General features: G+C 43.9%; 2 protein-coding genes across 2 annotated transcripts; both read right to left on the bottom strand.

Moving 5' to 3' along the window:
• Window positions 1-1,406: 1,406 nt before the first annotated feature.
• On the bottom strand, window positions 1,407-2,254 carry LOC136532160 (putative cyclin-F2-1; the record flags this gene model as incomplete). The annotated part of the gene is made up of 1 exon (XM_066524762.1): window positions 1,407-2,254. A coding segment is annotated over exon 1 (848 nt), but the record flags the coding sequence as incomplete, so codon positions are not given.
• Window positions 2,255-9,384: 7,130 nt separating this feature from the next.
• LOC136532161 (uncharacterized) lies at window positions 9,385-16,171 on the bottom strand. Its single transcript, XM_066524764.1, has 13 exons — window positions 15,910-16,171; window positions 15,766-15,794; window positions 15,087-15,189; window positions 14,293-14,464; window positions 13,840-14,028; window positions 13,454-13,614; window positions 12,993-13,269; window positions 12,118-12,332; window positions 11,936-12,034; window positions 11,341-11,843; window positions 10,493-11,250; window positions 10,206-10,404; window positions 9,385-9,715 (listed from the first exon to the last, which is right to left on the bottom strand). Exons 1-13 carry the CDS (start codon window positions 16,103-16,105, stop codon window positions 9,572-9,574), a joined length of 3,045 nt encoding a protein of 1,014 aa, XP_066380861.1. The 5' UTR covers window positions 16,106-16,171; the 3' UTR covers window positions 9,385-9,571.
• Window positions 16,172-18,028: the final 1,857 nt, after the last annotated feature.

Here is an 18,028-nt window from a genome sequence, read left to right as displayed (position 1 = left end):
AAAAACAGATATGCAAGCCACAAGGGACCTACGTTCACAATCAACGAAAGACAATACTCTTCAACAACATATGTATTAGTTTATACTCATGATCAATAAAGATGATATTCATCCACAGCATGTCTTGTCATGACTTCCAACGAGTTGTTTTCATGAAACAAAAAGCAAAATGGCTGAAAACATGCCTGAGCATTCCGGCTGAGAGCAAAATAGCTGAAAAAACGCTTGAGCCCGCCGATGAGGGTAGCTAAAAGCTAACACCCGAAACAAAAAGCAAAATGGCTGAAAACATACCTGAGCATTCCGGCCGAGAGCAAAATAGCTGAAAAAACGCTTGAGCCCGCCGATGAGGGTAGCTAAAAGCTAACACCCGAAACAAAAAGCAAAATGGCTGAAAACATGCCTGAGCATCCTGGCCAAGAGCAAAATAGCTGAAAAAACGCTTGAGCCCGCCGATGAGGGTAGCTAAAAGCTAACACCCGAAACAAAAAGCAAAATGGCTGAAAACATGCCTGAGCATTCCGGCCGAGAGCAAAATAGCTAAAAAAACGCTTGAGCCCGCCGTTGAGGGTAGCTAAAAGCTAACACCCGAAACAAAAAGCAAAATGACTGAAAACATGCCTGAGCATCCCGGCCAAGAGCAAAATAGCTGAAAAAATGCTTGAACTCGCCGATGAGGGTAGCTAAAAGCTAACAAAAAGCAAATTGGCTGAGTCAACCGAAATTTTAACTTCAAAAGACCCTCTAGCACTTTGTTCCGAAAAGCAAGAGGCTCGGGGGCTACATCCAGATAGGAATACTTTTTCCTCAGAAAAGCACAAGCGCCACTCAAGAAAGCACTCGGATGCCGAAGTATGTTGAGGCAACATTCTATACCAAGTCGTTTTACATAGCGCAGGCGAAAGGTTGTTAACGCAAATACCTACATCTAACAAGTCATAGCACGGACAAAGCACTCGACGGACATAGCGCAGGCGAAAGGACTGTAGCAGCACTGTAGCAAAAGCCGGTTTTCTCTCTCCTCCCCTCCCCTCTCACTGACATCGGTTGGTCTGGAGTGTTTTTGCTAAATGGGCTACAGTGTTTTTGCTACAGCGAGGCAGAAAAGTAGGAGAGAGAAAACCGTCTTTTTGCTACAGTGTTGCTACAGGTTTTTGTCGGGTAAGCCGGAGCCGCTGCGAGCCGTGCCAAACGGGCCCTAAATTAAAGCCAGTGCGCTTATGGACGTTGGAATTAACGCGGGCTACTTCTGCAGGCTAGCTCGGGATCGGATCCGCGAAGAGCAGTGGAGAGAGGTCGAAGCCAGGATCATCAGGCAACATGTCGTACATGCAGTCCAGTCCGTCATACACGTCCATGGCCTTGTACCCGGTGAGCCCCTCGAGCTCCTTGCTCCACGTCCGTACCTGCTCGCGGTCGACTCGTGCGAGTGCGCCGGCTCTAGGCACAGCCTCACGAGCAGGACCGCGGCCGCCGCCACGGCGGACGGCAGGAGCTTCACGCAGCGGTGGTCGAACAGCGACGAGTCGGCGAGGGCGTGCGCCCTGCGCCGCACCTCCTGTCCGACGTGCCGCCTCGTGAAGTGCTCCACGAACGTGTGCGCCGTGGGCCCGCCGAGCCGGTACCCGAGCGCCGCGAGCAGCGCGCGCTCCGCGTCCAGCACCTCTCGGCTCGCCGCGAATCCGCAGCAGACGGCGATGTCCCTCGCGTTCATCATCCTCGGCGCGGTGTCCCTGCTGTCCTCGTACTTGGACGCGGCGTAGGCCGCCGCCGCGCCCAGGAGACGGAGTTGGTAGTCGTTGCGGATGTCGGCGCCCGTGACGGCGGCGCTCGCCAAGAGGAAACGGTCGGCGTAGCTGACGGCGCGGTGGAGCGCGTCCTGGCCGACGCCGAAGTGCCGCGCGAAGTCGTGCATCCACTGGACCAGCGCGGCACGCACCACCAAGGCCATGCAGCCCGGCGACGGCCGCTGCCTGGTGTCTGTCTCCATGGCCCGGAGGCTGGCGCCGATGTCGTCGTCGTCGCTGTCGTAGGTAGCCAGGGCGGCGGCACCGTCGTCGTCGTAGGACGAAGCAGGGGGTGTCGGCTGGACGTGCGCGTTGGCGGGCGGAAGCGGAGGGAGGACTCCGATGGCGCGGAAGTAGTTGTCCAGCTGCTCCATGTCCATGGCCTCGTAGCCACCACCGCTGCTGGAGAATGGATCGAAGCCGGGGGGCAGCGGTTGACTGAGAAGCTCGTAGGCGAAGGGATCCATGTGTTAACTCTTTGATCGACTAGGAGTAGATCAGTGGGTATTTTGACTTTCATTCTGTATGAAAGAACCAGAACACATGGATCCAGAGAGAATGAGAGAGGAGAAAGGAAGAGGTACAGACCGTCGGGCTTGGTGGACGAGCTTGAGGAGTCCACGACGTCGGTGTCATTGGCGGTGTGGCAGTGACGGTGTAGAGGTGGCGGAGTCCCGGCGGGGTGGAGCTACGGCGGTCCGGTGGTGCTTCCCGCCGCTGGTAGTGCCACTCTCTGGATCGGATTAGGGTTAAGACAGTGGGGCTGTGGCGGCGGTGAACCTCGTACCCTGAGCCGTTTGCCCCACCTCCTTTTTATAGGCACTGTGCGACGGGGGCCCACCAGCCACTAGATGGCTGGACGTCCCCGATCAGAACGCGATCAAGGGGTCCGTCTCGACCGTTGGGTCAAGACGGATGAGATCAATTCTAATATTCTCCCCCTTGATCTCAACTCATACTTTAACTTTAAACTTTGACTTTAATCCCTTTCACTTTTATTTGTTCCATCACGGATTAGTGTATAGAACATGCTTCATCATCACAGTCAATCGCCGATGGACTTAACAGCTACAATACACGTCTCTGTTCTGAAACAGATTCTTTAACTTTTAGGCCCTTTATTGTCCAGAAATCATAGGCTATACCATAAACCCATGTCAACTGTGTGTTCTCCAAACACACTGGGTGGTAAGCCTTTTGTACGCGGATCCGCAAACACTTGCTTGTTACTTTTATGTTCAATACTTTCAGTATGATTCCGGACTTTCTCCTTCACAATGTATAACTTTAACGTCAATGTGTTTGGTAGCACACTTGACCTGTTGTTATAGGAGCGAACTTCTTAAATGGTTATTGCTGTTGTATACCATTATCAATTCCGGGTGTAAGTTCTTTTAACCATTTCGCCTATTCTTAAGCCTCATAACAAGTTGTACCATGGGTATGCATCTTTGATGACACCACAACTGTTTCTTTGGAGCTTTTTCATAATAAAACTCCAACTGCGAGTGTTAGCTACTATGTGGGTTTCACTAAACATATCGTCAAAATTTAACATTTATATCCACAACTATTTAAGAGTACTTATTCTTTCTTACTCACCATGAGGCCTATAAATCTTTGCATGATTGCAAAACATTCTCAACTCCATTCCAGTGATCTATATCTGGACTAGACTTATGCTAAAATATTCCGGATACATGAACTATGTCAGGATAAGTTCTTACTTGTAAGCATTCATTAAGCTTCCAATAGCTGAAGCATATAGGACGTCCTTTTAATCGATCTTACATTGGTTCTTGGAACACTGGAAGTTTCCAAAACTATTACCCTTTACAATAGGAACAGGCGCAAGTTTACTCACATATATACTTTATTTCTTTAGAATCTTCTCTAAGTATACACTTGAGATAGTTCTAATATCCCTTTTCCTTTTGTCTCGATAAGTTTCAATCTCTGGAACGAATGACGTTTTACCAAGACCATTCTCATTGAAACTTGAGGACAAGAAGTGTTTCTTCTCCAACGGTAGATTAACACCACTACTAGCGAGTAAGGTGTTACCCACATGCAGGATTAGGAAAATAAATTTCCTATGTTTAAACTTTGCATAAATACAATTGTCCTCTACATTCTCTTTAAACCCAAACTTTCTTATTGTACTGTCAAACTTCAAGTATCAATGTCTTGAAGCTTGCTTTAATCCATAAATGAATTTCTTTAGGCAACATCCCTTACGTTCTTTTCCTTTCATGACAAAACCTTTTGAGTTATGCCATGTAAACTTTTCCATACAAATCCCCGTTGATGAATGTGTCTTTACATCCTTTTGATGTTACTGTAAATCGTAATGTGCCACTAACACCATTATGACTTTAAAAGAATCTTTGCATGCTCATTATAATCTATTCCTTCTCTTTGTGTAAATCATTTCGCCATAAGTGGTCCTTTATAGCTTTCAATATACCATTTGGATATCTTTCTATATTTCCTTTAGAGTCACCTTTTTCTTGTAGACCCATTATAGCCTACTATTTTGGCTCCATTAGAAATTTCTTCTAAGTTCCAAACATCGTTGGTATTTATCGATTTCATTTCATCTTCCTTTGCTTCCTGCCATTTAGACGAGTGAACGCCACTCATGGCTTTTTCAAATGAGGTGGAATTATCATCCATTTGAATTTATTTCTTAACATTGACTCCTTAGTCACCAGAAATATCTGTTTTTCTTATTCTTTGAGACCTTCTGGGGCCTCGTGGCACTTCTTTCATATAGGGCTATCGTTACTCTTCATTGCCAAAAGGCAATTGTTCTATAGCCTCCTGTATCATAAGATCCTTATTTACTTATTCATCTTTTTTAAAAGCTAACAACAGGTGTTGTATATGTCATACAACATCAATATATATTAAGCAATTTATTGCTCTAAAACACTGTAGTGGATATGTAATCCCACTTCTATTCAAGCCTTAGGTATGTACATACCATGCTCCCTCAGATTACTCCATCTTCTGTAAAGATGGTGTATCTTCAAATTTCTAATTTTGGGTTTAATCTGCTAAAAACTCATATGGCGCGTTTAGCACCGCCTTGATAACTCTGAACTCGTCCAGTATGAATACTAGTCGACTATACTATCTTCCTATCAGAACTTTAAAAGGTTTAGGAATTTAGCTATTTCTTTACTTTAGGGGTATCGTTATTATGACCATCTTACTCCCTCAACGATCACATTCATCTTTTATAGATCACTTTTACCTTCAATGCATAGTATGCATTGCATTATCTGAAGTATGGGAAAGTATCTTTCTTAATCTTACATTTCTCCCCCTCGAAATATGGTATGAACTTTTCTACCATAATTTTGAAACATTCAGAACTCTTGTGAATGAGGAAACTTTGATTACTTACTTCATCCACATGATTACATCATGCAAACAAAATTTATATGGGAGTACATTTTCCTCATTACACTTCAAAACTCAACATAGTCTATTATTATCGATACTTCTGTAAGTCATGCTTGCATATCATTCTTATCTTTTGGTTCACATGCAACTTTTTTTGTTCTTAAACTCATTAAGTACTTAATGACCATGACACAATCAGAGTGTACGGTCAATTCTAGGATAGCATAAGAGCTACCCCAAACTTCTCTCCATGTGCGGAATATACTTAGAGCACATGAGTCATCATATCCTTCTCCCGCCATGCGGGATAAGTATTATGCCAAACTCTCCCGCCATGCAGGATTGGTTAACATATGTACTATGCCAACTTCACCCCGCCATGCGGGTATTTTCTCAATCTTTTTTTTCGCCATGCGGATACTATCACATTTTTTTTCGTCATGCGAGATAATTCCCTTGAACGGACATAATTGCCAGGATTGGCTCGTGTTCAATCATCAAATTCAAAAATAAATCCGAATATTCTTTTAACACACATGTTTAATCCATGTATATGACTTTTACAACTCTCATAAGTGAAACTGAAAATAAGTTCTTCTTCATAGAGAGTACATAAAAGACATTTCTCAATGAAGACTATCATTGATCTATCTCTTTTCTTGGATCAATATCCTAGAATTCTTTTCTTTTGAAGCAATTCTTTAAAGAGAACACAGTCCCTTAAGCAATGGCATTCTTTCATACATAACTTGCCTTTAGGTATTTCATCATCTGAGTCACAAGTACCCAGCTCATTTCTTTTACTACTTCCAAGAATAAAAGCATAGAGATCTTTTGTCTAAAAAAAATATTCAACAATAATGCTCATTAAACTTTGAAATCTTTATGTTCTATTCTATATCACCGTTGGGCAGAAATAGAATAAAACATCATTCTTCTATATTAATTCCACATCACCGTTGGGAAGAAATAGAATTAACGTATAGAAATTCAATAATCTTGAAAACATAGAACTGCTCCTCAAAATTAAATTCTTCCGTTGGTTCGAATTTAATTAGAAGACAATCAACTTCATTGCAGCAGAAACATGAAAATACATTTCTCTAGTTTAAGAGCATTCCTTGATCTTTATCTATTCTCTGAAAATTGATCACTTTGATGCAAAATTCATCAGAGATTTAAACTTTAATCATAAAACTCATAAAATTATAATATTGTTATCATCAATGTTGGTCAGAAAATAACAATACCATAATTTAACTTTAAATTTAAACTCATAAATAAACTTATAATATTGTTATCATCAACGTTGGTCAGAAAATAACAATATTATAATTTATCTTAACTATCAACTGACTATTCCTCCAATTAAAAAAAAATTCAGTTGGTTCCAATTTTAACTGGAGGATAAACTTTCCATTATTTACTGAATAACTATAACTGCTCTTCAATTGAGAAGACAATAAACTTTTAACTTTACAGCGAAAACTTGACAAAATTTCTTTTCCTACTTTTCAGAAGCATTTTTCTGTACTTTTCTACTCTTTGAAAATTCTAACACGTTGGTGCAAAATTATCAAAGATTTTAAATCATTCTTTGAATGAAATCATCAAAATTTGCTTCTGAAAAATAATAAAACAATTCTTAATCATCACTATGCATTCTGGCCCGATCCAGCACTATGTAGCCCGGAGCCCAGCAGCAGCAGTGCGCGCGGCCCAGCTGCTCACGCGCTCGGCCCAGATACTACAGCAGCGCGCGGCCCACCACCGCTACGCGCGCGCCTTCCTCCCCGCGCCCAGGCCGCAACCCGGGCCTGGGCCGGGAAAGCTCAATCCCGCCTAGGCCGCGAAACAGCCCATTCGATCTCGGCCATCCGTCCAGATACGACGGCCGAGCGCGCATTTCGCTCGGATAAAACGCCGACCCCGCGCGCGCCCGAGGAAACCCTAACCTCATTCTCTTCGGCCCTCTCTCTCTCTTCCCCTCACTCCGCTCTCTCTTCGCAGCGCAGCAGGAGCCAGCCACCGACTAAGAGGGCGAGAGCAACGACGGTGGAGCGGAAGCCATGGCGCCGTCGTCGGCCCCTTCGCCGGCGTGCGCGCTCCCCAGCGGGTGAGCGCGCCGCCGTCGAGCGGCCTGGCCGCGGCGCCTCTTTGGCCGAAGCCCGGCGAGCAGCGCCCTGGCTCGGCGTTCTTTTCCCCGCGCGTCGGTCTTTACGACGGCGAGGTTCTCTTTTCCTTTTCCCCTTCCTTTTTGGTTCTCTTTTGTGTTCGAATTGAACCGATTTGCAGTGTGGGGATCGAAGTTAGGGTTTCATTTTCTCCGAACCGAAGTTCGTTTCTCTTTCTTTTCTCTTCTTTTCTTTGCCCCGAGATCTGGTCACGGGTTTAGGGTTCGGATCAAGCGGTCTTGAAGCGGAGCCCCTTCCGTCTTCACCCAGCTAGGGTTAGAGTCTGTTCTTCTTCCCCACATGGGTTAGGGTTAGGGTTCGAATACTTTTCGAAATCGAGACCCCTTCTTTCCCCGTTTCTTCACCTGATTAGGGTTTAGGGTTCGATGAACCCTTTGTATTTCTTTTCTTTCGATCCGAATCGGATCTAGCTCCGTTCTTTTCTTTTCTTTGCCCAGTGCCGTGATCTACACCTTGCAACTCGCTCTGATACCATTGTTAACTCTTTTGGATCGACTAGGAGTAGATCAATGTGTATTTTGACTTCCATTCGGTATGAAAGAACTAGAACACATGGATCCAGAGAGAGTGAGAGAGGAGAAAGGGAGAGGTACAGACCGTCGGGCTTGGTGGATGAGCTCGAGGAGTCCATGGCGGTGTGGCAGTGACGGTGTAGAGGTGGCGGAGTCCCGGCGGGGTGGAGCTACGGTGGTCCGGTGGTACTTCCCGCCGCTGGCATTGCCACCCTCTGGATCGGATTAGGGTTAGGACAGTGGGGCTGTGGCGGCGGTGAACCTCGTACCCTGAGCCGTTTGCCCCACCTCCTCTTTATAGGCACTATGCGACGGGGGCCCACCAGTCACTAGATGGCTGGACGTCCCCGATCAGGACGTGGTCAAGGGGTCCGTCTCGACCGTTGGGTCAAGACGGATGAGATCAATTCTAACACCATGATCTCCATCTCTGAGAGAGCTAGCGAGAGAAAAACAGAGGAGCCCGGTGTCGTGGTGCGCTGGTGGCGGCGGCGAGCGGAGAAAGAAGGCAGGAGGCGAGCGGCGCGCGTATGTCGCGCTCACGTTCCCGGTCTATTTATGCACGCACTCCATATCTCCTCTTAGAGATGGGAAATCGACTCGGTGACGGAATCCGACTAGCCCCGCAAACCGCAGCTGTTACCAAAAATAGCCGTGCACGCGTCGGAACTCCCCGATTCCGCACGGCGAGCGGGAGAGGTTTGGCAGGGGCAGGGACTGCACGAGGAGTTGTTTCCAAAAGCGCCGACGTCGTGCGATCCCACGCGACACGGCGGGTTGTTTTGCACTTTGCAGCGTCGGTCTTCGGAGTCGGAGTCGGAGTCCAACCGAGTGGGTGTACGCTCACAGGCTCACAGCGCACGTACGCGGGCGCTGCCAGATTCTCTGAGAATCTGCACGGCGCGCAGCAAACAAATCTGAACGGGAGCAGACCAGTGGAGCCGGGCAGCGTCCGCCAGGCCTCGCGCCTCGCGCCGAGATAAACAGGTCACCGTAGAGACGGCGCGGCCCGCTCCAACGGCGACTCGACACCCTGCACCCCGTGCGTGCGCTCCGCCATTGCACGAATCCGCACAGCGCGCGGAGAGGAGGGAACGTGCCAACAACTCGGAGTTTTCCGCACGCTGCACGGAAGCCCTATCCGCAAACGCGCAACCAGGCTCTGAACTCTCTGAAGTTTGCACCCGGACGCGCGCGGGACGGCGGTAGCACCGGGGCACGTCGCGCCGCACGGTTGTTTGTCAGTCTCATCTGTCAAAGCTGCGAACAGCTCGACTGGTTCGAACACAATAGATCGCCGATGCAGATTGCAACTCTGCTTCCACTATTTCGTCGACACCATCAAATCGAACAACGGCAAACCTTTGCAGTTGTGTTATTGCTAGCTATTGGCTCCATCACGAAATGGCGAAATGCACAGCCGCTATGAATATATAGGGGCTTCAGAACTGTCTAACCGCTCCCTGGAAAAGAACAATACGATCTATAATTCCAAAATCTGTATATATAGTTTCAATCTCTCACTCTCCTCGCCTTTCAGACTGCCATAGGACCAGCACGTAAACAGCTGGTACAACTTGACGGTAGACCTACTAAAATAACCATAATTTGCTACGTAAGTTATGTACAACAGCAGGACACATCCCTCCACAACTTATACAGTTTATCACATCATGTTTCCGAATGGTAGGATAATGCTGTCAAGCTTAGAAGGTATGGCTCTGCCAGTCTTGGAGTGATCTGCAGATTCCAGTGCGCGCGATGTCTGAAGAGCCATCTCAGAATGGAGCCGCAGGCAGGTCATGGCCATCTAAAGGAGTCAAGCATGAGAGAAAACACCATAAGCAACAGTATTAACAGAGATTGTATATCCAACATGGATTGTTAGTGAGGTTTCACTATACAGCACAGCACAAGCTTGTATATCCAACATGGATCGCTAGCAAGGTTTCTCTATACAACACAAGCCCATGAATTACTGAAAAAGTCACTCGATGGGACAACAAAATGGGATGATTGGCAGTGTCATGTCTAGAAAGTGTGAAGTTAAGATTATGCGGTGATATAGTAAATCATTTCACCAAGTAAACAAATTTCTTTCCAGACTAAAAGCAAAGCAAAGGCCACAGAATTCGAATTCAATATTACATTTTCCCTTAACTTGCTTGCTGGTTGTAGTACTGTACCTGTGTACCATGATTATGGGGCTAAAAGGGGTACTATATGCCACGGAGCAGAACCATATGAGACATATAGATACAGGTGATATATAACTTCCCAGTAATGATCGCAGTACTTACCGATGTGCATTCTGTATCAGGATCAGCTTCAGCAACTTGAAGAGCCCATGTGCGTATCCACTCTAATCCAGTAGAAATGTCCTGGTTGCCTTCAATAAGAGATGACGCCACATATGACGGATGCAAAGATATCAATATGCAAGACGCTGCAAATAACGCAGACCTTCTGACATATGCTTCAGCATGTCGTGAAACATCTCTATAGAAAAAGAGTTCGCGTTAATATTTAGAAAAACAAGGTTGACATACAAGTTTCTAAACATGTAGACAGTTCTGGTGGTGAATACCTAGATCTTATCATGTCAAGAAGAGCGGGAGCTAGAGCTGATGCTTCTGGATGCATGGCCATAGACTTCATACAGACACCGAGCATGTATATCAATTTACCGAGGACAACAAAGTCCCGATTAAGCAAGTCAACACCATGTGATCTTTTATCATATCCTTGCATCACAGGGAGCATAAAAGCAGCGGCATACAAAGGAAATCTATTTTTAGACCACTCGACCTGCAAGTCTTTCGCTTTTCCAAGACCCCATTTACGAGATTTTCCTGATTTCAATTGACCTGATTTAGATGGAACTTCTCTTTCATAACGGTGTGACCAACTTAAAAGTGTTCCTGGTTCAGAGACCTCTCTCCAAGGGCCTGCCCCAGGAGGTCCTATATTAGTCGGAACCAGCCAAGAGGGAGAAGTGTCAGTTATCAAGTTACCACGTCGCTGTTCTGTCTTCACAGTTTTAGTTTCAGCAAGCTCCTGTGCTGCCTCAGTCATAGCATCAATAATCAAAATGCGCTGACCAATATCCACACTAGATGAATATAGCAATTTTGTCAGAACATCTAGAGATTCAAATGGGCAGGTTACCAGCAAGGCAACCAATGCCTTCTGTCTCTTTTCTTCAGCAGAATCTTCCTCTCCTTCCATTGCCACATCAGAACAGCGAACATGCACCAGTGCTCTAACAAGGTCACCAGAGTTGTAGCGTAATTCATCAGGTGATGCTCTCACAAGCTTTTCCGCATAATTAAGAGCATTTTCAACCTTGGGTACAGAAAAGAAACAACAAAGAAAAGCTCAGGATTTTGTAATATTTTCTTTGTAAAGAATTGATAGTAGTAATTGGGAACTTACACCATCTGGATCATCAGGTTTTCTTAGTGCTGCTGCAAGATCACTCAGGTGGCTGAATTTTTTTTGCAAATCTGTGTCATCATCTGATAGATCATATGGCTCTAGGGATGAATCACTGTATGCATCCACGTTCATGATTTCCTCATCACATTCTTCCTCCTCAAACTGCCCATTCGTAGCAGTATCAGACATTTGATCATGATCTATAGAATTGATCTCCACGATTTTCGCTCTGACATCTGGAATATCATGTTTTATTGCTTTTGCCTTCTTCTCACCCGCATTTCTCTTGTTCTCACGTGCTTTTGGTTTAGTTTTAGATTCTACAGCATCTAAAGGGGCTTTAATCTCCTTTGGAGATAGAACCCCAAAGTCCCAATCAACATTTTCACAACAGTTGTCATCAAGGTACAGAGGATTTTTCGGATCAACAACTTTAGAGAATGTCAATGCAACAGCACTAGCCATCTTCCGTATTAAATCAATTGGGCTCTCTAACCTGCCTAGAGTGACAAAAAAAAAAAAAAATCAGCAAGAAGATGTCATGGTTATTCGTATCAAATTCTGCTAAGCTAATGTACAGGGGTGAACTCACAGCTTACTCCTTGAAGAATAGAATTCAATACATCTTTAGTTGTTTCTAATTCTTTTTTTGTTATCTTTTCTAAACATAATCCAATTGCTGCAGTAATATCTGCATTTATTAAGGAGAATGATGCCAAATAATACTTGTATAAAAAAATGAAGCAATGTAATTTTCAGTGGCTCAAAGGATACAAGCTTGTTGCTCCACTGAATATGATTGAATAAACTCTTTCCTGGACCAAATACTAACCAAACTTTGCAATATACCAAAAAAGTTCGGTGTCCTTTGCATCAGAATTTCTGTGGTTGAATTTGGTGGACATTCAAAGACAGTGTAGTGAAGAATCCATCTCAGGCAGCATAAAGGAAATGTTTTCCAGAGTAAAAACTTGTCAACAAACATCGCCCTAAAGTAAGATGAGATGAAGCTACATAATGAGGGAAACTGAAAAAAAACACATAGAAGTACTTCACAAATTTAGTAGATGCTAAAGTTTCCTACTCCATTTGTACATTGAATAGCCATGCATGGGTAGGATGTATAACGAAAGTAATGCATGAAACATAGCCCTTCATAGTGATATGGATCCTTCATAGTGATATGGATTTGGATGGTATTATTCACATTAAAAAACCAAACATAAAGAAAAGATAATTATGTGGGATAATTATGTATCAATGAAATAGGTGCTTATATGAGAGGCCAAAATACATACACGTTGACTTGAAAATGTTGATGGCAATATGGCATACTAAAAAAACAATATTCATCACAAAGTACACCTCAGAGAACACATCCAAATAATTTATACTACACAGTGATCGGAAAGATGAATAATTGTAGTGAGAATGTGCAAAGAAATAACCTCAGAGAATGCGCCCACAGTGTATTCTAAGTGCATAACAAAAGTTATGTATCTAGAAAACCCAAAATGTCATAATTTGGAATGGAGGGAGTAGCATACTGCATGCCACATATGTAGATGAACTAAAAAATTAATCACTAAGCTACCAGAAGATTGACTTCCAGTGTTGCTTAGAATTCAAATCGACCGGTCCTAACTCACCTCATGACAGTTAAACGCTTGAAGCTCTGATTAAAGAGGGTCCACAGAATCCAATAAGCCTCTTCATCACTTATATGATGTGATGCAAGTTGACGCAACAACTCTTCTGTCAACCTTTCAATAGAATGCTGATCTCTCATTGCTTCAACCATATTGAACCAAAACTGAGACTGGCAAACATGCTGGATCATCTCAGGACTTGTGGCCCTATGATCTGGTGGCACACATCTATGTAGGTGATTGCGAATCTTAGGAATCAATTCAGCAACTAAAATACCTGAAACCAACAAGATGTTATCAGACATACAAGCAAATGATCTGCTTCCTTGCTGTGTGACAGTGGTAGCAAACAAATACCACAAAGCTTAAATTGTACAAACTTTATGCCAAAGAACCAAACATGTTTTAAGTTCATAGAACAATCAAAATATAAAACTGCACTTTGAGAGATTAATACTCACCAGTAGACCCACGACGACAAACACGAGATAGCACTTCACCCACAAAGTGGAACATAGAACTCAAGACACAATGTTCATTAGCCTCTTTGTCAGCAGCCAACTCAATAGTTGCTGCTTCTGCACCAGCAAGAAGTTGGCTGACAACATGCTTGAAGAATGAGCTTGTTTGTGTTAAGCATTTACAATTACAAGTACAAATCAGAAGAACATTATTTGAGTTTGAAAACGACAAACTCAGAAATAAATGGCAAAAAAAGTTTTGACCCAATTTTTTTTTTATTATGATCTGTGGGCGCACTGCAACATAACATACCGCAAGGAAGGAACAAGATACCCAGGTTAATTGTCTAGTAAAGTATAAGATACTCCATAGCGGAAAAGGATACGCTGATGTAAGTGCAGCTGAAGCTCCCAATCTTGCTTTATCTGGAACAGACGCAAGTAATTGTGCAACCCTTGATACGGATATTGTTTTATCTGGGTTGTGAATGTCTTCACCATGCTTATTAGAACAAGTAAAGTCCACAACAATTTGGAAAACCCCCTTATTATCAAGTAAGCATAGAATCAGTAGCCTGAAATAAGTAAAACTCTTAAGTAACAAACTTAAAAAAGATATCACGTGAGAGCAAAAGGAAATACCACATGGAATTCAAACTTCCAAGAAATAACAACAACTAGCTAAAGATAAGATGAAAATATGCCCCAATTGCTATTGCGATAACTAGAATGAACAACAGTATACATACATAAACATCCACAGCATAAATGTTGCAAAGGCAAGGGACCTAGTGAAGTCCACAAAGCTAAACTGCAAGGGACCTATTTATGAATATAACCTTTCAAGGTTCGAGCAAAAAGTCCGATGGTCCTCCTTAGAAACTTCTTTTTCAGATAGCGCTGGAACAAGAGCTTGAATCACTTCAGTTGGAGGCCCTTTGACAAAAAATGAATCATAAATCTCTTTCCTTGCAGAGTCATTAATCTTCGGCAACCACTTCAAGGCAACATCTGACAACCAAAGTGGCAGAATGGATTGGAGAGTGCTAAAAATGTTTAAGAGTAACAAATTGACAACGTGCTTAGTAACTAATTAAAATCTTCTGAACATTCTAGATGTCCATGGGGGCATGAGAACCAAATTGCTGTAAAGACAACAAGGGACACAAACAACTGGTGTTCAAATAAAAGTTGGATTCACCTCTCGTTCAACACTGCCACATTTGAAATTTTTTTCATTTTTAAGTAGAAGTGATGGGAAGAGTATATGATTGAACAAGCAATTAAGGACGATTGGCAGACAGAGTGCTCCACAAGATTGCCAGCAAGCAGGCCTTTCTTGCTTTCACCCAAGACACAGTGGATATAAATGAGTTTGGACATGAAATTCAATACTTCATTCTTCAACAAATTTTATCTGTAATGTATTTTTTTTAAAGGACTCTAGAAGATCCCTTCTGATTGATGGCACAAATCAATTTTGTATTAAGTGCAAACAACTAATTCATGCCATGAGATTGTAGCTGACAGTGGACATAAATGAATCATGGCAGTATGAGACTGCAGTTGGCAGAGGCAGATACTATTCATTGTTTGTGAATACTTAGGTGTAAAGACAGAGTAGTACACTTACTGCCAAGCAATATCTTAGTCATAGTAGGAAATGCTGGACCATGATAAAAGGCACACCTCCAAGATCCCCTTTCATCATTGCTGAGGGTTACAGCTTCAACAATCTGAGAAAACAGGAAGTGGTGAAACCTCCAAATACCATGGTTCTAAACTCAAATTTTCCATATCACACAGAAAGAGGTATGTGCCTTTGAAAACACTAATTTATCTCCCAAATTTACACTCAGTACACTGTCATGAATGTTTCATACTTTCATCACTAGACAAAGGTTCAAACAATTCCATACTTGGGTACTGCTAACTTCTCACCTAAGTGTAAAAGTGGTCTCAGTAACACGCTGTGTTACCCATGATGGAATCATTCATGTAATATGTCACACAAATGATTATCAACCACAAGATCTTGTGGCACATTAATCTATTTCAGTGCTTAGCTAGATGGCGATTTTTTACAGAATATAACTTGTACAACCTCAGTTGTATATCTATCTAAATATAAAACCAATGCACCTATGCAAGTGAAAACAGACTTTCTCGTTTCGACAGAGACATCCCATCAATCAATCTTTCTAGGAGACCATATTTGTCACATAAATATAGCAAGATTTCGTAAAATAAAAAAAAACAAAAATCCGCTCAAATAAATTAACTAGTGCCTTCAAACTATCACAAAGTCTCACCTGCCTCCTGAAGGGTTCCTCGACGGTACCTGCAGGCGAGAGAGTGCACACATACGACACGAATTAGAGACCACAAGTGGTAAGAAGTAGATATTATTTAAGCATAGGTGCAGAGCCATGGGAGGTTAGGGCTCGGGACCTCACCGGCGACGGCCTCAGAGTCGACGGGGAAGAGGAGGGATGCGACGGCGTGAATCGCGCGGACCACCTCGCCGGCGCACGCAGCGGAGGCAACTGCGTCGGCGGCCTCCGCTACCCTGTCCAGGGCCAGTGCTTCGAGGCGCTTCTTTCCATCGCCGGCGCCCCGAGAAGGCGATGAGCTGCTTCGCGTGCTCGCCATGGGAGGGGCAGTCACGAGTTTACACTGTACACGAGTCTTTGAGAAGTTCAGTTTAGGGCAGGCTCGTTTTTTTTACTTTTGAGCGAGAGAAAATTTCAGTTTGATCGCGGAAAATCATAGGGTGTTTGTTTTGGGACCTATTTTTTTTAGACACAAGCGGAGCCGCCGGGTAGGCTTTTTACATATTTACCATTATTATGATCGCCACTTACAAGAATCACACTTTTAGAATGACGCTTACAATTTAGTCGTTTTAGTTCGTGCTCCTTTCATTTTTACCACTTTCACCTATGTGGCACGCCAGCTCGTGCTGACACGCTGGCACCGGCACGGGAAATGACCCCGCTGCCCCGGCCATCTTTCAATTAGATGCACCGTTGCCCTCTCCCTTTTCCCCCTCCCCATTTCGTTCGCCGCCGCCTCCTTCCTCTGCCCGCCCGCCGCCCCCATCCTGCTCGTCTCCACCGCCACGGGCCACCATGGACGACAACCTTGGTGTTCTTCGGCACATCCATCATCGACAGATCAAAGGTACGTGCCCTACTTTGTAACTGAGACACAGAGCCCGCGCCGAGTAGGGTTAGGGATTAGGTTAATGTTCGCTGATTTCGTCTTGCTCTGCTATTTTCTTCATAGGCGATTGATGTAGTACGTCTCCATCTGATCCATGTCGCAATGGTCACTGGTGATTGCCCTCCTTGGTAAGCACTTTACCACAGTAGGTGTGTAGTACTTAGTCTGTACTTGCTCATGTTTTTCCATGTCTATGATGATGCCAAGATCGATCCTAGCAGTGCATTTAGGCTAGTTGTTAAGGTTGGTCCATATGTTGCTGATGAATATGGTCCAGTGGACATGGCAGAGTAGCAGCATGACATCTGGTTTGATAGGAACGATCAGTATTCTCTTGCTAAATTCCATGATGATTTATTAACAAAGACTATCTAGGGGCCTTCTCAAACACTTGCAGTCTGGGTTGTAGACTAAGAGACTTGCTCTGAGTGAAGCTTAGGAGGGATGAACATGTGCAGCAAATGATGAAGGACCACTGGGATGAGAGGGTGGCTTTTCTTACAGTTGATGTTGTCAAGAAATGTGTGTGTAATGACAATGCTAGTTCAGCTGCTTCTAGAGCTAGACGTGTCTCTGGTGTGACTAATGAACATAGTGCAGAGCCTAATGATGTTGAAGGCTATGGTGATACTTGTAGCACCCCACCCCCCCATGATGAACAACCTGTAGTAGTAGTTGATTGGAGCATTCTAACCATTCAAGAGAATCCTAAAGATGATGGTACTGCTACACAGCTTGTTGATGAGGATCAGATATATGAGGCTATGGGATTCAAGGAAGCTAAGGCAAGAGAGGAAGAACATGGTACACAAGAGGTGCCAATTCTAGCTATGTCAGCACAGATGCATGAAGACATGAATGCATCAACTGTTGATGTTGATGGACATTGCTCATGAAGAGCCACTGTATGAATGGGACAGGGACAATCCTGATATGAGTGTAGGCACTGTGTATCCCAGCATGGAGGAGCTTAGGCTAGCAATTAAACAATATGCTATAAAAAGGGAGTTTGAGCTTGTTACTGAGCATTCAGACACAGAAAGATATAGGGTCTGCTATGATGCTCTAGGCTGCCCATGAAAACTTAGAGCCAGAACCCAACATGATGGCAGTGTCAGGGTACATTTTCTGATTTTATACACATGTTTGTTGTAGTTTTTGTTTGCATTGCATCTTCTCCATTGAACTGGTGGTTTGAAGTCTTTCAATTATATTTATGTATGGCTTTTTTTGTACATACAGATTCAAATAAATAACCAAGATCATAAGTGTGCATCTACACAAAGGGTTGAAGCTAACACTATGGCCTCAATAAAATGGGTGGTAGAGAGAGCAGTTCAATTCTTAAAG

Source organism: Miscanthus floridulus, unplaced genomic scaffold (assembly GCF_019320115.1).
Source record: "Miscanthus floridulus cultivar M001 unplaced genomic scaffold, ASM1932011v1 fs_542_2_3, whole genome shotgun sequence".
NCBI lineage: Eukaryota > Viridiplantae > Streptophyta > Magnoliopsida > Poales > Poaceae > Miscanthus > Miscanthus floridulus.
Note: the sequence above shows the minus strand (reverse complement) of the source record. Positions and strands in the feature narration are given on the sequence as shown.